Raw genomic sequence first — 24,467 nt, 5'->3', positions numbered from 1 at the left:
AGGTAATCTCGGAAGAAGAGGTTCTTCAAACCATGATTCAAAAATTAAACTTTCCATATCCTCATGATAACCTAGAGACGCGTCTTTAATATTTTTTTGCAGATATTAATAATACATCATCGATCCATCTATTTTCTACACCGCAGTGTAAAATTATAATTCTCTGTCCTGTCATGAGTATCACACTAGGTCTCATCTAAATAAACAACATTTCGTTTCATTTTTTGATACTAAGTTATCTATCTGATAGAAATGTTTCTTAAAGAAATAATTATTCTAGTACTTTCCATTATGGCGCTTGTCTATAGTTTTTTACTTAAAATTATGGGTTTTAAGAAATCATCAAATTGTTGTTGCTGAATATAAGAGAATATCCTTTCGAACCAGTTCACTTCGAAGGCTTTCAATAGTTGAAAAAATATTAGCCGCATCCATTTTGTATATTGTTCTGATTATAGGTTCCTTTAGGTGCGGTTTTATTTGTGTGAATTTGCACAATCCTTTCTCCTCTGTCTAGAAGAAGATGTTTCTCCTATAGTCTTGTAGCAGATTGCTTTGGACACTCTGATAAACATGTTTCTAGAATTGCTTCTGATTTAAACATTTTAGAACACAATTCTTCATAAACATGTTTCAGCATATGTTTGGATGGTAACATCAGAGATGTATTGAAAATGTAGCTTACATTTTACTACATGGCTTTGTAAAAATATTCCAATTGATTAGAGGGTTCCACTGGCTCTTCAGCTGCAGAATTATTATCACACCACGGGTGCCACATTTCAAAAGTATTTTCGTAAAATTATAAAGTTTACTGTTCTTTTACATAATTTTACGTACTTCCGTTCTTTGTGAGTTTTATAAAAACTAACTTCTGTTTTTTTTTTCAAACAAACATTAAAAGTTTACATCTATGGTTCCTGAGTTGAACTTTTTTATATTTCATTTCCATCATGTTGATAGCTGAAAGCATTATAATTGACGCTCGAACTTCTGTTTCGATATATATATATATATATATATATATATATATATATATATATATATATATATACATATATATAATTCTGGAAGAAGAGATTTTTCAAACCATGATTCACAAATTGAACCCTCCATATCCTCATGATAATCTAGATTCACGTCTTTAATTTTTTTTGCAGATATTAACCCTTTGACTGCGGGAACCGCAGATTTGCGTAATTTCATTAGTGCACGAGATGTGCGGGAAACGCATATATGCAAGAGGGCTAACCGCTTCGCTGCGGTTAGCGATTATTTGCGTATAACCAAAATATAATGTCATTAGATGTTTTCTAATTGGAAGGCGTGAACCACCTACCTAAAGTGCCTAGAGCGGGATGGGTGGGAGCAACTGTGAAGGTGTCTAGAGCGGGATGGGTGGGAGGAACTGAGAAGGTGTTTAGTATTGCGAATGCGTTGTTGCAGTAAAGTGAATATTGTCGCTTAGAAAATTACGTTGTGTTTGAAATCATAAATACTGAAAATAAGTATTACATCATGCCGCCGCCACCTAAAACGGGTAAATATTATTCGATGGCGGAATTGGAAGAAATTGTGACACAAAGTGATTCAGACGATGAGTTTTTATTTGAAAGTGATATATCTGATGATTCAGCTGAAGAAATTGAACAGGAGGTTATAAATGAGCATCTATCGAGTTCTACTATAGACGAGGTAGACGATCAACATGAGACTGACATGGGTGACGAGCAAAAGGAAGAGAATCGTGCTGATAGAATCGACTAAAACCTGAAATGGGAAAGCGTAAACATTCAGCCGCGTATATTTCCTTTTGATTCTAGTAATTCTGGGCATAATATTCCAGATCTTTTTGATAACTGTTCCGAGTACGAATGTTTCCAAGTATTTTTTGGAGAGGATATAACCAGTTTCATAGTCACTGAAACTAATAAATTTCATAAATACGTTGTTGACAGCAAAGAGCTTGGGCCACGTTCCAGATTGAAGGAATGGAAAGACACAGATGCAAAGGAAATTCATCGTTTTTTTGTCCTAAACTTCCTGATGACACGGGTGAAAAAACTTCAAATACAAGAGTACTGGTCAACGAATTGTTTGATTGAAACACCTGCTTTCAAGAAAACAATGGCACGAGACCGATTTTTAGCAATACTTAGTATGATGCATTTTTCGGATAATAATTTGGCAAGGAATGATAATACATTACATAAAATTCGAAGAATTTTGAATCATATGAGAGTCACATTTACAGAATCGTTTACCCCATACAAAGAATTATGCATTGATGAAAGTCTAATGCTATATAAGGGGCGTCTTTTTTCAAGCAATACATACCCTCAAAGCGGCATCGATTCGGTGTGAAATTTTTTGTCTTGTGCGACTCATCTACTGGGTATATATTAGATTTTGTGATTTATACTGGAGCAACAACAGAAACTGTGAATTCTAGTTTCGGAAAATCTGCAGGTGTAGTTCAAACTCTTCTTGACCCCTATTTGGACAAAGGTCATATATTATTTGTAGATAATTGGTACAGCAGTCCTGATCTGTTTTTATGGTTACATGATCGTTGCACTAACGCTTGCGGGACTGTGCGTAAAAGTAGAAAACAAATGCCAAAAATGGAGGAACAGTTAAAAAGGGGTGAGTATGTATTTCGTACCGCCAAAAATCAACTAATTGCTATTAAGTGGTGTGATAAACGAGACGTATTCATGCTTAGTACAGCACATGACAAACATGTAGTAGATACCGGAAAAACTGATAGGAAAACAAATAGACCAATAGTAAAACCGCAATGTGTTATTGATTATAATAAAAATATGGGAGCTGTAGATAAAACAGACATGCTGCTCAGCTCAATTGAAAGTGTTAGAAGATCCACCAAGTGGTACAAAAAGGTCTTTTTCCATATAATGGATATGACACTGCTAAATATTCATATCTTATTCCAAGATGCCACAAAAAAGAAGATGCCAGTAGCCAAATTTCAGTTGAATTTGATTTCGCAAATGATTGAATTAAATTTAGATGACTTCGTATACAGGCCAAGAAGAGCAGAAAATCCAGCTCCATATCGTTGAACTGGTAGACATTTCCCAACAAAAATTGCCTTAAGAAATCAAAACCACTCGACAAGCAGAAAAAGATGTTTTGGTTGTAGCAAAAATAAATTGCGGAAAGAAACCGTTTACATGTGCGAACCATGCGATGTCGGGTTGTGCGTGACACCTTGTTTTGAAAAATATCATACTCTACGAAATCTGTAATGTCAGATAAGTTTAAAATTATTTTGTATTTGTATTTTTTTGAGAAAAATCATTAGTTTAAATTTTTCTTGTGCCATTTTTTTGTTATTAAAATTGATTTTTGGGTTATTTAGTTTTTTTTCGAGCCTGTAATCCTTTATTTTTCATATTTATGGTAAATGTTTAGTTTCCGTTAGTTTATATATATAGATATATATATATATATATATATATATATATATAAATATTTATATACATATACATATATATATATATATATATATATATATATATATATATATATATATATATATATATATATACATATACATATACATATATATATATATATATATATATATATATATATATATATATATATATATATATATATATAAAATAATAAATTAAAAAAATCATAGAATTCCGAAAATTAAGTCAACTGTAACCTAAAAACCAAAAATATTTGCTTCACTGCGGGAGACGTCTATTAGCGCCGCAGCGACGGGATGCAGATCCTCTCAGTCGCTCCGCAGCGAAAAGGTTAATAATAAATCGTCGATGCATCCATTTTCTACAGCGCAGTGTAAAATTATAATTCTGTCCTTTATTGGGCGGTACTGAATTAGAACACTTTTTGTTATTATTTGTCCAACTTTTTTTCACGGTGTCATGAGTACCATACCAGGTTTTATCCAAATAAACAATATTTCGTTTTAAAATAATGTTTAAAATAATATAAAATATTTTACCTGCCTACCCAAGTGTAAACCACTGGACGGTCGAAACGAAATTTTTTTGGGGTAAACTACTTTATGGTTTCGGTTGCTCAGGCACAAATTTTTATCTTACGCAAAGAATGCATCGATGATAACTTTGTCTGAGCGACTGTACATATTTTACCAGGCTCATCTAAATGTAAATATCGATGAGAATATTAAAACTTTGTATTATTATACATTTCAGTCATTGATAATTTTGCAGTTAATAACTACTCCTGGTAGAGTACTTTTATTTTAATTTTTATTGCCTGCTTTTATTACAGATAAATATATTTTTACACAGTCTCACACGAGGCGACTATAGGCTTTTTTATTTTTTCGGTCTTAAAAAGTCATCTTCATCCGATAATAAAACGTCAGAATCTTCCTCTGGATCATAAGAAGGATCAATATCACTATCATAATCAAGACCATATACTATGTCAGATGGAAACTTAGAAATAGATGGAGCTGCGTTTGAACCTAAAACCATAGTTGTTAATTTTTTCTTAAAATCAACAAACATAACTTACTTCTACCACTGCCTAGGTTACTATTAGTCTGTCTATTTTCTGGCTCTGACTTTTCATCTGCTTCCTCTTGATGATGATAAGATTCGGAATCGGAATCTACGTATTATTGTAGTTATTAGTCACATTAAAACAAATTTTTGAGACAAATAATGATAACTTACCTGTATTATTTGATTGTACATTCCCACACATTTCCAGAATTTTATTAGCTCGGAAAGACCTCATTTTAAACTGTTAAAACTGTTTTAAAATTTGTTACAAATACGCGCTTGACACTTATTTTGAGGTTAGAACGCCACGTGTCAACAGATATAAGTTAACTGAATACTGGTGTCAAGAGACAAAAGTTGACTTATCACTATGTAACAATATGAGTCTATCTCCGAAAAACCACAACTTTCTTATCTGGAAGTCTACAAGGACCGAATTGATCCTTGGTTCGATGATTTTCGCTCTAAGATTTTATCAGAGCCCAATAAATATCATCAGTGGAAAGTAGAGGATGATTTTGTTTTTAAATTAATTCCTTCCGAATTACCTGTTTCCACTAATAATAAAGAGTGGAAAATTTTAGTACCGAAACCCCAAAGAAATGATATTATCACTTCTTGTCACGATCCCCCTACCTGTGCCCATCTTGGCTATTTCAAAACTTTAAATCGTATTCAAGAGTTATATTATTGGCCCAAAATGCGGAAAGATGTACTTCGTTTTGTTAGGTCTTGTAAAATCTGTGGAGCTCAAAAGATGTCGACTTTGGCTCCCATGGGTTTAATGGGACGAGAAAAATCCGCTAGGTTCCCTTGGTAAATAATTGCCGTAGATCTTATTGGTCCGCTTCCTCGCTCAAAAAGAAGATACACTTTTCTTCTTGTTGTTACCGAGTGGTTTTCGAAATTTAAGTTGATTCATCCTTTGCGGAAAGCTACCACGCAAAATATCATTAATTTTCTTGAAAATGACGTTTTTCTTATGTTCGGAGTCCCTCAATTTCTTATATGTGATAACGCCCGAAATCTTAATAATTCTTCATTAAAGAATTTATGTAGTAAGTATAAGGTCCAAAAAATATGGTTTAATGCTGTCTATTCGCCTCAGTGCAAGTTTGTTGAACGTAGCAATAAAACCATAGGAACTGCTATCAGGTGTTATATTAAAGATCATTCCGATTGGGATAAAGAAATTCCAAAAATCCGTCAAGCTATAAATACCGCTAGACATGAAGTCACTAAATATACCCCATCTTTCCTTAATTTTGCCAGGTATGTCCCTATTGCCGGTAACTATTATTCTTTATCTGCCGATAATTTGATATCTACCGTTACTTCAGAGCAACATGACAAATATGTTTCTGAAATACGAGGGTTAAGTGAAGTATTTGATGAAATACAACTTAATCTGAATAATGCGTACCAACGCAATGCTAAAACGTATAACTTACGGCGATGGGATGTTCAATTTCACGTCGGTGATACAGTTTGGCGACGAAATAAGGTTCTATCAAAAGCCGTCGATAAGTTTATGGCTAAGTTAGCACCCAAATATATCTTATGTACGGTAGTCAAAAAGCTGTCTCCCCTTGTATATACACTGAGAAATCCCGATGGTTCAAATGCTGGGAACTGGCATATTAAAGATTTGAAACCATATCTCGATGATCCTGATAATTCTTCAAGTGATGATGAATCCGATCAGGATTAGATTGTTCTGTTCTGCAACGTATAATATTATCTACAGTCTTAGCTATATATTCATATATGAATATTTTTCTCTTCTATCTTCTCTCGTCTACCTCTTTGATTGCCCACCAGAAGTCACATATCTTTCGAGTACGGTTAGGTGAAAAATACCACCATACCGTTATCAATTAGATCGGCTAGTGAGCTAATTACTGGCTGGTCTCTATTACCTTACCGATAAGTGAAAAATCACTTAAATTATCTTTGAGCAAAACTTATTATCTTACCGATAAGTGAAAAGTCACTTAAATTACCTTTGAATAAAGTTCAATTTATCTTTGCTCGCTATCTTATCTTATCTTCTTATCTATCTTATTTAGGTGGAAAACCACAGAAAAATCTGTGCCAAAGCTCATTACCTGGTCAGTACACGAAAAATCATTTGCTTACTGCACCGTTAAAGTGTAATAACTTTAATTACGTTATTATACTTTTATTATCTATATAGTAGTTATAGTAACTCCTTCATTATCTAGTATGTTTTTTTATTTGTATAAAAAACTGATACTCAATCCTTTATGGATTTATTAACCCCGAATGGCGATAAATTACTTTTGCTCTGTCATACAGCCAGTGATAAATCAAGCTACCATGTGTGAATCATGAGAATGAACTTCTCGACGCAAAATCTTTTTTTTTCTTTTTCTTCTATATTTCGGAATCTGTTTTGACCTTTGTTGTCACGAGTTGTCACGAGGGGAACGGCTAGGATGATGATCTGGGATTCGTCCGCTAGGGACCTGTTGAGCTTTTAAGGAAGACAAACACATTCCTCTTAATTCTTCTTACCCTTACATTCTTTTAGTACTGATGTTCTCTACAGACCCCTTTCCCTGATATGACTTTTCGTTATGTCAACTTCGACCCGATTGTGACTTTACCGATTGCGACTTTACCGATTGTGACCCTCAATTAAATTTAGGCGTGTGATACGCGAAGCTATCAACTGACAACCAGGTACTTAATTTTTTTCTTCTTCTTCTACTCTTATTAATGCTAGTTGAGTTTTATTTAATTCTTTTTGACTTCCACTTTGGCATATGCTTGTCATTGTGATTAAGATTTTATCCAGTGTTGTTATTTAAGCCATTTCGATACCGTGTTTTTAATTAGAGATTCCCTAAAAATATCTCGTTCTCTAATTTATCTGAACGAATTGCTCATGAGCACCGATCTCGAGGTTTACCTTAAATAAATTTTATTATCTTAACGTTGGGTTACTTCATTTGTTAATGATGTTAACGTCTCTTATATCTTGTACTTCTTTTCGAGGCACGTTCTTCGAATCGTTAGAAGGGTATATAAAAAAAATGTATCCTTAGCTTTTGATCGGAAACCGTTTTCTTTCTTCTTCGTCACCAGTTTCCTCTCTTTGGAGGGGGCTGTGTAACATTTTTTTATATAATTAAAATATTAATTATTTTTATTCCTTTTACCCCCGTGATGATACGCTCATGTTCGGTTTACCATCTTCAAAATTTTATTGAATGCACGGAATTTCCCTGCGTCCGAAAGGTTTTTAATCCTTTCCGTCTTAATCCGGAGTATGAAAGGAACTAATGTTTTTTGGTGAAGGCGGGTCCTTTATGATAGATTTGTAAATATTCCGGGCTCGTATAGTAATTTTTCTGTAAAGCCCCAATCTAGAAGATTTATATTTTATCACGTCCAATTACTATTACCGTTAATTATCTCGAACTTTCCGATGTCGTTAGAATTTTGTCTTCTAAGAAATGGATACTGTCCCATGATTTCTGAGTCGGAGATATCCTTTCTTCTTTTTTGGAGGTAGTTTGGTAAAATTTTAGAGGAGCCAAGTTAATTCTGAGTGGGCACTCGTTAAGAAAAGAGTTATTTCTCGTGAGACGCTTCGCTCATATTATCGTATCTGCTACCTTACCGTATCTGTGCATTTTCTTTATAAGTGTGTATACACTTGTTTATTTGAGTTTTTTTTAATCTTATACTATATTAGATTAAATATAGTTATAAAGTACCTTTAATGTTAATTAAATTCAGTGTTTAATACAAGTATAGTATTAACTTCAGTGAATTAATGCAGCAGTCGTCAGGAATTACTGTAAGTTACCATAATCTTAGTATCTCCACTTATCTGGGCGAGTAATATGGTATGGTATCATACTATCTGCAATCATCTGGGCGAATCAAAGTTCATTCATGTCTTCACCTGTAGTTGAGAGTAGCTACTGAATTTTGCATTCAATTTAAAGAACATTCTATATTTTTTTGTTACGAACCAAATTCAATCGGCTACCAAGAAATTTCAATAAGTAATAATTATGAACATTAAGTCTCAGTTTATCATTAAATAATAGTGTGAGATAGCTAATCGATTTAACTAAGTGCGGTTTGGTTAAATTTTTATGTTTTCATTTCAGTAACCTTTTTGTATTTTTGTAAATTTAGATTTGGTTAATTTTTGTTATCTTTTGTGTTTGTTATAATTTTTATTCATTTTTTTTTGCTGTAATATCTCGAGATACGCCAAAACTTTATTTGTGGATGATTGTATTATACAGTGTGGAAACCACTTATGGAATAAAATTGTTTTTGTCCTTATTTTAGAAAATAATAAAAAACGTTGAGATACCTTAACTTTTAAATTTAAATGTGCGCTTTTTAAACTTAAATTTGAATGTACAGGGTGATCCACGCAAGTCTGGCATAGTCCATAATCTGTATTTTAAATGAAACACCCTGTATATTTTTATGTTTTTAAAAGCTCCTTAACAACCTCATCTCAACGAACTATATCATGTAGGGTCTATTATGAATAATAAAAGGTGAAATTTTAAAATTAAGTATAATTTGGCAATAACACAGTCTCCTATAAAACTCGTCCCGAACTTTGTTTAAAGTTTGAGGTGAAATATTCTGTATTTCTGTAGTTATCCTTTCTTTGAGGTCTTAAATGCTAGTTGGTTGTGTTGCAAATACTTTGTTCTTGAGATAACACCACAGAAAAAAATCCAAAGGCATAAGATCTGGCGACCTAGCTGGTCACTCAATAGTACCCCTTCGTCCAATCCATTTATTGAAGAAGATTTCATTCAAGTAATTTCTCACCATTAAAGCATAATGGGGTGTTGCACCGTCCTGCTGGAACCAGACAGTTTCATGCGGTAGGGTCAGATCTATTGGATTGGGATATAAGTTAACCAACTGAGGAAGAATATCGTCTCTTAGCATGCTTAAATATTTTTCCGCTGTCAAATTACCATCTACAAATATAGGACCAATAATATGATCTCCTATATCTCCTATAATAACTGCCCAAACATTCAACTTTTGGTGAGTGTGTGTCTCACGCCTCCACGGAGGATTCTCCGCTGACCAATATCTACAGTTTTGTCGATTTACGTCTCCGTTCAATGTAAATGTTGATTCATCAGAAAAAAGAATTGGGCCAAGAGCTATTTCATTTGTGTTAATTTTATCTATCATTCTTTCGCAGAAATCTGGATCGTCTTCTGTTAGCTCCTGCACAAAGTTTGACCTGTCCAAGTTCTCTGAATTGTGCATAAATTTTAGACACAGTACCTTGTGCAATATTAGACAACTGAGGATACCTCTGATTAAAAAAGTTTGCTACTTCTACAATTCTCCCCGTAACCGATCATCATTAAAATGTCAATTCGTTGAGTCTCAGTTAAATATTTAATGTTTATTTCTGCAAGAAATTAGCTTTTAATTAGGAATTTATTATTTTATAAATGTAAAATGTCAACAAACCAACAACTAATTGATAACAATCCGCATTATTTACCGATTTAATTTAATTAGCAGACTATCTAGACAGTTTTTACCTATTCATGACAAAAAATGTTAACACGGTTACTAAACCCTATTCATTCTACAAATTCCCAATCGTCAATAGAACCACGTGTAAGCCAAACAGGGTCGTACTGATGTACGACCTATGTATCATATGATTTTTAAAAATATTTACTTTTGAAACTGTTAGCGTAAGAATTTCTTGAAAATTAATCATTATATAACAATTAAACTAAACACGAATAAAAAATAACACGACCAGTAAATAACTTACCAATAACTATAACATAAATATAACACAATATATTAATTTAAAAATCAACACGATACAATCTGAATTTAAAATGATGGCAAGTTGGGATCTGTAACATGAGAATCTGTCTAATAAATTATATTTAATAGCCTCTTGACGAATGAGACGGCGAATATCAACACGTGCTCATGTTTACTGATGGGAATTTGGTAAACGAATAAACTTTAAACAGAAATTTTCCCCAGTATACTGACACTTATAGTAGAAGTGTATTGTCTGTATTTAGCTAATTAAAAATAATACCATAACACGTGATAAATTATTAATTTCAAAATTTCACCTTGTATTATAAAAATATACAGGGTGTTTCATTAAAAATAAGGATTATGGACTATGCCAGACCTGCGTGGATCACCCTGTACATTTAGATTTATGTTTAAAAAGCGCACATTTAAATTTAAAAGTTAACGTGTCCCAGAGTTTTTTATTATTTTCTATAATAAGGACACAAACAATTTTATTCCATAAGTGATTTCCACACTGTATATCTTTGTAAAGGTATTTTCTAATTATATTATTGCTTATTTTTATATGTATACCCCCATTTCATAGTTAATGGTGTATTTTTATCTTGTGTGTACATTCAGCTACCGATATCATTTTGTCGTTGAATATATTGTTTTTGTTTTATGAATGAATTTTATTTGTCGACTCCTAACAAGTTTCCTGATATAACCATAACTCTGAATATTTACTTATTATATTAAATTATTATTATACTTTCGACCAGAAGAAAGATCAGGCTGATTAAGTTTCGTAGGTAAGTAGGTATAATACCTAATATACTTATTATTTGTTTATGCACAGTGTTAACCAAATTTATTTAATAATTAATTGTTGATATCTTTTCTTGGGTTTGATCTCTGAACCTAAATATCTTTCCTTATCTCTTTTCTTTTCTAAGGTTTCTTAATTTTCTCCTTAAACCCCTAAAAATTAAGTGGCGCCCTGTTCCTATCTTATCTAATCTGTGATAATTTAACCCATCTATAATTTTGTTTATTTCTGTATCTTTTCTAATATCTCCTATCCTATCTTTACTTATTTCGTCCGTTGGACCCATTCCTGGTTTCAAAAGCTAGTTTCGAACCCACGACTCGCTCTCCACCAACCATCTGGCTGCCGTCCGCAGTGTCTCCATTGGTGACCTTTCTAGCACCATCCAAAAAAGGTTTCCGAGGTTACAACTAAACGCACGGGATGCGCTAGTGGTGCTATTGGATATAAGTCAAGTTATACTTCTTTGCACGCAATGAATGATAAAATTTTGATTTAGAGTGATTGGGCACAAACTCGTGTCTAGATAACGATGTTATTATTGACTTATGTCTCTTTGCACAACCACAGATTAACTTGTTTTTTATAGCGTAGTGTACTTTTCTCATTTTTCACCAAATGTATACTTGTACCCCTTTGCACGCATACCAACGATATATAATAAAAAAATAAGTAAAAAAAGAAAAAAAAAAAAACAAGATTATCTACAGGCAACAACAGTTTGCGTTCATAACTTCACGGGGCCAATAGTAATATCTGCCATATACTGTGCGCCAAAACATAATAACAAAATGGAACAATACCAAGATTTTCTCAGATCGTTAGGTAATAGATATATAGTTGGTGGAGACTGGAATACACAATAATGGGGTTCTAGGGTCATAACAACTAAGGGCAAGGAATTACTTGCAGTCATATCAGATAACAAGTCAACATACTTAAGTACTGGCCAAACAACCTATTGGCCCAACGACCCAAGAAAATACCCGAATTTTATAACTTAAAAATAAAAAACATATACATTCCGGAGTTTGAGTGAATGGATTCCTTGAGGGAAAGGTGGTTTTCAGGATTATCTTAGTTTATAGAGCTTACCTGTATCTGATATCATGTAGTTTTTAATATAAATAAGACTAACGTACTGAGCCCTACCATCATTAAATAATAAAAACTACGTAAGATTGTGACTATCGACTTATTTCCCATATACCTACTGGTAAATGAAGAAAAATGTGTAGTAAATCCATCAGCAGAATGTAGCAGGCTTTGGTTACCACTACTAAAAGAAGTCAATAACATGAACATATTAATAACAGCGGAGTAATAGGAAGTCGGAGACATCATCTATGGTTTATATACAGTACATATGCAACGCACAATACACAATCATATAATTTCATGATACACAACCTACGTTATATAACCACAACTACGATACACACTACATAAACATATAACACAAAAACAGACAAAACAGTCAGAATTTACACCAGAACACCACCCTCAAAATTTTTCAACCATAATCATGCCTACAAGATCAAGGCCATGTATGTCAACAATCAATTTTGAAAAACATAACCTATGAACAACTTGTTGGTTAAACAATTATATTTTTCCAGAATGGTTAAAGCAATCTTTTTTGAAAATGATTTCCGGAATGGAAGTCGAAATGTCAAACTTTAAGTAGTTAGAATGTAATTTTAAATACAATTAATTGTAGCTTAATCCCATATAAACATAATATTAAAATCTCAAAAAGAAGATGCATTCAGAAGTGTCAAATCATTACTGCATTGTGTCATATGTAAAGACAGTTATTTGTTTGAATTTTTTGAAAAGAAGTAATTATCAGTAAATAATTATATCCAACGAAGGTACCCAAACTGCTACATTGTTATTACTTAATAATTCATACATTATTTTTTTATTCAACAAGTGTTATAATTGTTATTAAGGTTACTTAAGGTTAAATAATAGTAGTTCCTGATACTGTTAGTTTAGATATCGAAATATATTACTTAGTAAGTTTATTTATGTATATGTATGTATTTACCTTTACCGAGTATATTTAAAGAATTATGTTGAGATCTAATTAAGTTTGAGTTTGACTTTCATGAGGATTAAATAATTCTGTTTTTATTGTTTTCATACAGCTAACATATCGGACACAATAACAGACGAACTGATGCAGAGATGGTACGGTCCCGATGTCATCGTGGCAGAGATGAAGCGAAAAAGTGGAGAGTGTGTCCAGATGAAAATGGCCAACATTACCGTGACGGAAAAACTAGAGAAGTTTGTCGAAGATGTCAAGTAAGTAGATCTGGCTTCATATAGAAAAAACAGCTTATATATATATATATATATATATATATATATATATATATATATATATATATATATATATATATATATATATATATGTAAATTACTATCAGAGTAAACACTTGTTCATAATGTTTATTTAGGTGCTGGTACTATGTTGGTGCGAAAATAAGTTACATGTCAAATTTATTAATTAATACAGTAGACTCCCTCTATAACGAGAACTGAAATGACAGACTAATTACCTCGTTATAAGCCGATCTCGTTATATCAGACAATAATAATGCTGTGAATACATATGAATCTGTAGTTTTCTAAACCATTAACTTCCTATAGTGAAGCCATTCGGAGCAATAATAAATATTGTTTGAATGGCGTTTTTGAAAAAAAGTTATTTACTTTTATTGTCAATGAAATATATGTACTTATATTTTTTTCCAACTACATAATGTATAAAGCGTATTTTCAAGGATAACATAAACTATTGCTTCTGCAATTTTAAGAGCTCTGTCATTTTTAACTGCTTTAAATGGTCCAGTATCATTCTATCATATATTTTCTAAAGATTTGAAACAGTTGTATTTATTCATTGTAAAGAAGTTTATTGCGGGCTGCAGTTAAGTTTATTGAGTGGCTGTTTGAAAAGGTATTTATTTATAGCCACGACCGGACCAAAAACGTAAAAAACACGTTTTTGGATCTTATTTTCTCTCGTTATAACCAAATTTGCCTCGCTATAGACGGTTATAGTTCAATAGAAATTTCACGATACATCTAATGTATCTCGTTATAAGCGAAACCTCGTAATAACCGTGTTCGTTATAGAGGGAGTATACTGTATCAATATTGTGTGGATATGCAATCAAATTACGGTATCTGTGATGTTGAACTAACACTTCTGCTTCTTTCATAACGCACTGGGGGAACTCAGGATGCACAATCTTCTTAACGTTGCGTGGTTAAGTTTACACAAAAAAAAACTGGAGTGTTTATCGCGCTGATCTATACAAGACTGAGGTGCGTGTAGTTCCAAGTAACATCGTTTCTCTTTAGTCTCATAGGGGCGGTGCATACAGGGCCGTATTAGTTTACGTATATAAGAAATACACACGTTAATTAAAGAATTAAATATAAAAATAAAATAATAAAAGAATAAGAATATGTGTGGAAGAACGTAACAATATATATATATATATATATATATATATATATATATATATATATATATATATATATATACGTTCGAATTATCGGGTAAAGTGGTCTGTAATGAAAATCTTTCTTTTTTCTGAGATACTCAATATTTCGCCATTTATTTAATAGCTTCCTCAGAAGTAAACTAAAACAATTTAAACATTACAAAAAATAGCGTACAAATACATTTTAAAACACTCACAGAATTTAAAAGATTTCGCAAATAAAAACTGGCATTGAAGTAGTTGAAATATTGAATGTCAAAATTAAATTGTCTTAAGCACGTTCCTTACAGCTATACGATAAAAAATTAAAATTATTTCAAATGTAAAAATAAAAATAACAATAAAAGAAACGTTAGAAGAATGATATTTCTTTGATGAATTATTAAGGTTAGTTGTTATTAAGATGAATGTTGGCTATTTTGAATATTTATAAATTTTGTTCAATATGTTACAATATATGTTACTTAACTGTCCAGTGTCCGTTTTATAATTTAAAGTGTTTTTATTTTTGTTAATGTAATACATCTCAAGAAATAATCTACTTTTGTAGTTATCAGTCTGCGCCAAAATGTAAGCTTTGTTATAATCTAGCATATGACCAGTGTTTTCATAGTGCTCAACCACTGCGCAAGTATTTTTTCACAAGCGACAGTTAAGTAACATATTATATATATATATATATATATATATATATATATATATATATATATATATATATATATATATATATATATATATATATATATATATATATATATATATATAGTAACCTCGGAAGCCTTTATTGGATGGTTCTAGAAAGGTCACCAATGGAGACAATGCGGACGGCAGCCAGATGGTTGGTGGAGAGCGAGTCGTGGGTTCGAAACTAGCTTTTGGAACCGGGAATGGAAATAAGTAAAGATATAACAGAATAAGACGTATTAGACAACATACTGAAATAAACAAAAAGATAGATGGGTAAAATTACCCAAGATAAGATAAGATAATAACAGGGCTCAACTTAATTTTTTGGGGTTTAAGGAGAAAATTAAAAAAACCTTAGAAAAGAAAAAAGATAAGGAAAAATATTTTGGTTCTGAGACCAAATCCAAGGAAAGACACCAACAGTTAATTATTAAATAAATTTGGTCAACACACTATATAAACAAATAATAAATATATTAGGTGGACTCCGTCCACCTACTTACCTACGAGACTTATTCAGCCTGATCTTTCTCCTGGTCAAAGGTATAGTAATATTGAAGGTAAAAAGCAAATATTCAGAGTTATTGTATATTATATCAGGAAACTTGTTAGGAGTCGACAAATAAAATTCATACATAAAACAAAAACAATCTATTCAACAACACAATGATATAGGCTGCTGAATGTACACTCAAGTAATAAAAATACACCATCAATTATTAAATGGTGGTATACATATAAAAAATAAACAGTATTATGATTGATAAATACCTTTACAAATAGAATATAATGGAATCATACACAAATTAAATTATCAGCGAAGAGAGTCTGGTGCTATATAAAAATATTCAACTAAAGTTGATTAAACAAAGTCTCTCTTTGCTGTTCAATGGGCATATCTCGAGATACTGAGTATAGTAAATAAAAAAAAATGAATAACAAAGAACACAAAGTTAATTAAAGTTAAATTCAAAGAATACAAAAAGATTACAGAAATAAAAATTTAACCAACCCGCACTGGTTAAGTTTTTTATCTGTTCGCACTGTTGTTTAATGATTATCGGAGAATTAAATATTCGTAATTATTATTTATTAGAATTTCTTAGTAGCTGATGGAAAGTTCGTAATAAAATATTGAATGCTCTTTAAATTGAATGCAAAAATCAGTAGTTACTCTTAACTACAGGTGAAGACACGGATGAACGTAGATTTGCCCAGATAATTGAAGATAATATGATACCTTAACCATACCATATTATTCGCCCAGATAATTGAAGATACTATGATTATGATAACTTACAGTAATTCTGGATGACTGCTACACTGCACTGAAGCTATATACTATAGTTGTATCAAGCACTGAAGTTATTTAAATTAAAAGGTACTTTATACCAATATTTAATCTAATATGATATTAGATTAAAAGAACTCAAATATATAAGTGTATACACACTTAGAAAGAAAATGCACAGAGGCGGTAAGGTAACGAGCGTCTTTCCTCTAAGATAGCCCAACTAGAAGTAAAGTTCTTCTCTCAAAATTTTACAAACTTCCACCAAAAAAAGAAGGGATATCTCCCACTTAAAAATTATAGGACAGTATCCATTTCTAAGAAGTTAAAGTTCTAACGACTATCGGAAAGTTCGAGGTAAATACGGTACTAGTAACTTGGAACGTGACGAAAATAAAATCTTCGGAATTAGGTTTTTACAGAAAAATTACTATAGACGTGCTTTCGACGATATTTAACAAATCGATCAACAGGAACAGACGCGAAACCGGAAAGAGATCAACTAAGGATTAACCAAACCGGCGTCTTTAAATAAGTAGGTAGAATCTTCCGTAATATTTTGGTAGTTTCCAATAAAATTTAACAACCTATTTGCGAATACGACCATGAGGTAAAGGAGGAAATAATTTAATATATTAACTATAAAAAAAATGTTACAATCTATATATATATATATATATATATATATATATATATATATATATATATATATATATATATATATATATATATTGTTATGATTCATTTTATCAGCCAAAGATAAAATTAAAAATTACTAAATAGACCATTTAATTAAATTTTCAAGATATCCTGGAAAGTTGTTAAGCTATGTAACATTGAAAATAATATTGGTTTGCTCTTAATATATTTCAAAGTACAAAATATAATAATTCAAATAATTCAACTAATAAATTATAAAAGATATTTCGAAGAAATGAAAGTCGATTATCCTGGATGACCTGTAGTAAACAAGATTTAAGATATGCATAAATTATTTTCTTTGTAAAATATATTCGAGTGACGTGAGTGAGCTTAAGTGAAGTCATGAACAATGCGAGCGGGTTTTCCAAATGGACTTGTACAGTGAATAAGACAATAGAATAGAATATTTAGAAATTATATTTCTCCGTTAGTTCTTAAGAATTTGTAGAAACCGATTAGCATGTTAATAGTTTTTAGGAAATTTATAATTGCAGGTAAAATTGTTGTTTGTTATCTAAATGGTAGATGGGGATAAGTGTGACGAACTCTGATTGGAGGAGATTGAAAAAAGTGGGATAGGTATGTAGGAATGAAAGTTTAGCGAGATTTTTGAGGGGGAAAAGATAATCAGTTATTTTCCAAGGGTGCAAGGCGAACAGTCGTTGTTCTCTGGTGGTTCCCAAGTGATAGTAAGCATTAGAAGTGAATGTTTGTGAGTTTTCTTGGAGTAAGTGTATCTGACGGAAGCTGATCCAGTAAAATATTGTAAGTTATAGTTTTCTACTTATAATATTTCAATTGTCACTGTTCAGGCCGGAACGAGAGATTCAGTTTATCGAGAGGAGAAGAGGCTAGCATCTTTTGAACGATACGTGCATTTGAAGGAGATCATTAAAGACGAGAAGCTCGCAATAATTTGTTGTAAGATTGCTGATTACCTAGGGAACTGCTAAGAATAGATAGTGTAGGCTACAAGGAACAAGGATTTGGACAATTCATCATCAGAGAGATAGTTTTTTTTACCATTCGTCAGTTTTTCTTTATTAACAAAGTTTTTTTAATTGCTTTAGAAAAGATAGAAATATTTTGATCATGAGATTTAGAACAATAATTTTGATTTGAAATTTTAATTTATATTGTATATAACATTAATTTTTGAAGGTTCACGTACGTAGAACAAAATTTTGATAATCATTATATGAGATATTTTTTGTTGAAGATATTTGAGTGTGAATCTTATTTCAATATATAATGTTGTATCATTTATGTTTTTATTATTCCGGTATTCTTTTGGACCTTACCTATCATATGTAAAGCATAGATATTGAAGCACGAATATAACTCTGAGATAAGAGAATTAAATAGTGTGATAAAATCATAATTGCATCATTTAAATAAGTTTAATTAATTAATTAATTAGCTAATTAATTGCTTGGCGCACCTCTGACTTATAATATCACAATATATATATATATATATATATATATATATATATATATATATATATATATATATATATATATATATATATATATATATATTGTTCGATTATCTTATGGTAGATAATATTAAACTGGTGTAGACTGTAAATTATCTTTTATGTGAGTAAATAGAATTATATTTATTAAATTTTTGTACAAACTACTTATTACAACATGTGAATTTGTAAATATGTGGTGTGTTCTTGTGTATTACTAGGTTAATGTCAATATTGTCATTTCCGACTTGATCCTGTCAGATTGTGTGATCTTAAACATAAAACGCACAGACATGTGACAGGCTCTATGTTGCCGCAATAAACTAATTTTCTGAAAATGTCCTAACATACTCCCGGCGTTGAAGTATGCTTCAAAATATAGTAGAAAAAAAGTAAATATCAAAGCAAAAAAACTTAGTCCTGAGATAAAACACTGCGACACTATTAATCTTCTATTGGCAGTGGAAACAAATGTCGTGTAGATCTGGCGATGAGTCCATTGGAAGTTTTGATTTCAGCTACTCGATTTTCTCCATCTGTACCAGGAAATAATTTAATTATTCTTCCCATAATCCATCTGCATGGAGGTAGACTGGTATCACGAATGATAACTAACGATCCGGGTACAATGGTGTTGGTAGAACTGATATATTCTTTGGAAAAGCGGTTATAAAATCTCTGATGCAGCTGTTGAACATGTTGCAATCGGCTTAGTCGATTCACTGGGATATGTAAGTGATTCGGTTCAGGAATGGATACTAAAGGACGCAATGTCAAAAAGTGGGAAGGAATTATTGGTTCCAAGTCAGATGGATCTTCTGGTTTGGCAAACAATGGTCTCGAATTTAAAAGTGAGAAATTCCTCATATGTCAAATTTATACTCTGAATTTTGATAGACCTCAACTTGTTACTAGCGCCTCTAAAGGTTGAACCGTTGTTAGAGTACACATTGGTAGGAATTCCTCTTCGTGATAAAAATCTCTTAAAACATGCAAGAAAACATTCAGTTGTTATCAGTGAGTAATTCCAAGTGTACGGCTTTTGTTACAAAACAAACATATACACAAACATAACCTTTTAAAATTTTACTTCCACGACCCTTTTTTCTTTCAGTGGAAATGGACCTGCATAATCAAGTCCTACATTTTCAAAAGGATAGGCAGGAGTAATGCGTTTATTGGGTAAAGGTCACATTTTTACACAATTGTGAGGAGGTTTCACACGAAAACATTTAACACAGTGTCTTACAATTTGCTTTACTAATACCTTGCCAGAAATAGGCCAATATTGTTGTCTGATTACTGACAATAGAAGCTGTGGTCCAGGATGCAAATTAATGACATGGTAGTGTGTACAAATTAACTTGATTAATACATGAAATTTCGGCAATAGAATTGGTGTTTTTACATTATCTGGCAATGTTGGATGCATAAGTCTACCACCTACCTTAAGTAATCCTTTATCTAATATGGGAGACAAATAAAGCAATCTGGATTTTTTGCATTTGGTAATAAAATTAGTAATCCAGCTGTTCTGAGCAGTGGAATAAAGTGATACTTGAACAGATCGTTTTAGCTCTGGTAATTCAATTACTTCATCAGTTGAATCATTAGGCCACAAATCGGAATGTTGTCTTAAAAACTGCGGTCGCTGGAACCATAGTTGTGATTCAAGAAAGGGTTCAGGAAAGATTCCTCGACTAGCTATATCTGCAGCATTCTCCTTTGTGTTGACATAATGCCAACTATCACTACTGGTGAGTGATTGTATTTTTGTTACTCTGTTGACAACAAAAACTTGTAACTGGCTAGGTTCCAGTTTTAGCCAACTTAATACAATTTTTGAGTCAGACCACATCTACATTGGCACATTTAGAATTGATAAAGATTTGGTGACCTTATCAGTTAATTGGGAACCTAACAAAGCTGCACACAATTCAAGTTTAGGTATTGTTATTGATTTGATAGGAGCGACCTTTGTTTTTGAACACAGAATGTGAGAATGGTATTTGCTTTTTGGATCTATGCTGCATACATAAATACAACTTGCATAAGCATGCATTGAAGCATTACAAAAGCAATGGATGCTTGTAATTTTATGACCTGATCCAAGTATTGGTCTTGGAACGTTTAATTTATTTGGACATGGTAGTTGATTATACAGTTTGGTCCAACTGTTATTTAATTCTGGAGGGATTATTTCATCCCATGGTTTTTGAAGTCGAAATATAGTTTGAATTATTAGTTTACCAATTAGTATAACTGGACTTAGGAGACCTAAAGGATCATACATTTTGGAAATAATAGATAATATTTGGCATTTAGTAAATAAATGATTGGAATTTTCAGTAAGAGAAATTTTGAAGCAAAGAATATCTTGTTGACTCATCCATTGGATTCCAAGAGTTTTAAAACTATCAGAATCTCCTATATTAATAACATTGTTGGAAATATCATTACAATTAATGTTAAGGATGGTTTCAGGATTATTGGAAATCCATTTTCTCAAAATAAATTTTTCAGACTCTAAAATTTAAAAAATATCATTACATCTCATTTGTAACTCTTGTAAATTGTTTGATCCTGTCAACAGATCATCTACATAAAAGTCTTCTAATATAGATTTTGCAGCTAAAGGAAACAGATTCATGTTCACAGGTTAACTGACGCATGCACCTCATTGCCAAGAATGGAGCTGATTTTTGGCCATAGGTTACAGTAGTTAATTGATAGACATCAATATTATCTGTTGGATTGTCTCTCCAGACAATTTGTTGTAGTGGTCTATTCTCCCAACATTCTGTCATTTTTGACACATCTGCAGACACCGCATATGTGTACTACCTAAATCTAATGAGGATGTCCAAAATATCATTTTGGATTTTTGGCCCTGTATACTGTATGTCATTAAGACACCATCCAGATGTAGTGGCACAAGAACCATCATAAATTACTCTTAGTTTTGTGGTGAAACTGGTCTCTTTTAGGACTCCATGGTGGGGTAAAAAATAGGATTTTCTAGAAAAATGTAAGCTAACAGTGGGGTTAATTTTAACCATATGTCCCAGTTCTTGATATTTCTTAATGAATTGTTTATACAAATCATTAAGTTCCATATTTTTCGAAAATCTTTTTTCTAGCAACAAAAATCTGCTAATTGCTGTATCTAAGGAGTCTCCTAATAATTCAGGTTAAATAAGTGGAATCTGAACAATAAAGTGTCCATTTTCTGATCTAGTGGTAGTGGTTTCAAATATTTGCTCACAGCAAATATCATCTTTTGATGGTGGTATGGGATCTCGGATTGAATCAATTTCCCAAAATAATTTTAACTGCTCATCTTCGGCTACAGTTCTAGTGAAATGGCACATTGCATGAGTTGTCTCGTAGGGGGCAGCTCCGTTTACTATCCAACACAATTTAGTGTTTTGTAAACTTGGCAAACCTTTTCCTAGGTTGATTTTTCCATCACAAAGGAGGTCTCATAGGTGGGCACCAATAATAGCATCAATGCTACCAGATTCATTAAACAAAGGATCAGATAATTGAATGTGTGTGTAGTTTCATTTTATGACTAGAGACATAATCTATTAGCCTATTATGTTTTGAATTATTAATTTTTTTTTAACAATTGTTATAGAGAGAACCCGTAACAACAATAAAATCTTATTTTCTACTGACTTACATATAATTACGTACCTACGTTAATTTTTTTTTATTATATTTTTTTTTATTTTTTTTTATTTTTTTATTTTATTTTTTTATTATTATTATTATTTTTTTTTCTTAGTTTTTTTTTACTGGAAGGAAAAGGGAAATATATGGTTTTGCTGATTTATTACATACGCCTAGGGGTCTTTCAAGGCGATTTGAACAACACAAAATTAGACCACGGATAGAAAGGTTAACAACTGGGTTAAAACAAAGGACTTGTATAACTAACTTTTTATGTTTGAAATATATACACTGTTTCCATAATACATTTAGAAATTCAATGTCATTTCCCGTATTTGGCGAAAAATTATTTCATATATATGCAAGTTATTAGTTTTTATCAAATCTGCTAAATTAAAAGGTCTTTTACTTAATAGGAATTTTTTCATTATTGATATACTCGTATATTTTAATTATAAATTGGTTTATAAATCGTGTATTTAATGAGCAATTTAAAACTAAATGCTCAATTGAGCCTTTTTCGCCACATTCGCAAAATGGAGTTTCAGCTAAATTAATTCTGAATTTATGTAACGGAGACAGAGCATGGTTAAATCTTATTCTACATACTATTCTAATAATATCTTTATTAAAATTTGAGTTTTTGAACCACGTTGCGGACTGTATTTTTGGTTCAGTTCGTTCTTGGCAGTGGTCAGGTAAAGTTCTTATCAGTGCGTGAACGAGTCTTCATTAAGTGATTGTTTATTTGTTTTTCGATTGTTATGATCGGGGATTCGGACGGAAGATATGAACCTCCTGATAGGGGAAAAAGTATTATAGATGAAGTGAATATGGAATTTAGTGGAAATGGAAAAAGCGACGAAACAGGTGGTATTGAAAAAATAATAAAACAAAAAAATAAATAAAGATAATTGAATATTGCATGGGATATTAAAGTTTTTAATAACAAAACTGGTTGAAGGAATTTGATTTGAAATAGCTGGCACAGCATAAAATATGGATGAAATACTAAAATTAGTAATTAGGAACATATTGTAATTTGACATTTTTTGGTAATATTTGATACTGTTTGATTTATACCACTAATGGCTAGGTTAGTAGGAATCATAGACATATTTAATTTTTTACAAAAACTTTCTTTTATTCAATTTGTTTAAGCACCACTATCTACAATTGTTCTACATGGAATTAATTCATTATTATTGGATTTAACATTAAAAACCACTGTTGACAGAAGAACTTGGGTAATGGGTATGTTTAATATTCATCGTTTGTGCAGAAAACTGATGGGTTACCATTGGTGGTAACTCAACACTTTGTACACAATTAATTGATGATGAATCTAATGATGGAGAATTTAAAGCAATGTCAGTTGAATGCTGCTGACTATTTTCAAAATTTATTGATGAGTTATGTTTGAAATTACATTTTATACATGGTCTCAAAGTACATTCAGCAGCTTTATGTCCATGTCTCAAACAATTATGACACAACTTTAAATTATTGACTTTAGACAATCTATTTTTTGTATCTAATTTTAGGAATTCAATACATCATCATCATCATCAATGGCGCTACAACTCCTTGTGAGTCTTTGCCGCGTTTACTATTGCCTTCCATGTTTGACTGGTCCTGTGCCAGTAATTCCCATTGTCGCACTCCCATTTTCTCTAGATCTTCTTTGACTGCATCTTTCCACCTTTTTCTAGGCCGCCCTACAGACCTTCTTCCCCCTGGCCTTTCCCAGAACACATTGTGTATAAGGCGATTGTCGTTACTGCGTATCACATGCCCTGCCAATACATGAATTCAATACATGAATATATTAAATGGTCATCTTTACACAAAACGCAAGACTTTCTTTCTGCTACATTAACTTGGAAAACTCTTTTTTGATAGTCACCTCGACTATCACGGTTTGCATGTTTATAATTAAAAC

The 24,467-nt window shown here is 31.7% G+C and overlaps 1 protein-coding gene across 3 annotated transcripts in view; it reads left to right on the top strand.

The window, feature by feature from the left end:
- Positions 1–24,467, top strand: part of Madm (MLF1-adaptor molecule) — an 800,745-nt gene that overhangs the window by 540,045 nt on the left and 236,233 nt on the right. For all 3 annotated transcript variants that reach the window (XM_072523211.1, XM_072523210.1, XM_072523212.1), the window contains one exon: positions 13,323–13,482. In XM_072523211.1, coding sequence (XP_072379312.1) covers positions 13,323–13,482 — 160 coding nt within the window. The remainder of the gene's footprint in view (positions 1–13,322; positions 13,483–24,467) is intronic.

Source organism: Diabrotica undecimpunctata, chromosome 2, assembly GCF_040954645.1.
Source record: "Diabrotica undecimpunctata isolate CICGRU chromosome 2, icDiaUnde3, whole genome shotgun sequence".
NCBI lineage: Eukaryota > Metazoa > Arthropoda > Insecta > Coleoptera > Chrysomelidae > Diabrotica > Diabrotica undecimpunctata.
Note: the sequence above shows the minus strand (reverse complement) of the source record. Positions and strands in the feature narration are given on the sequence as shown.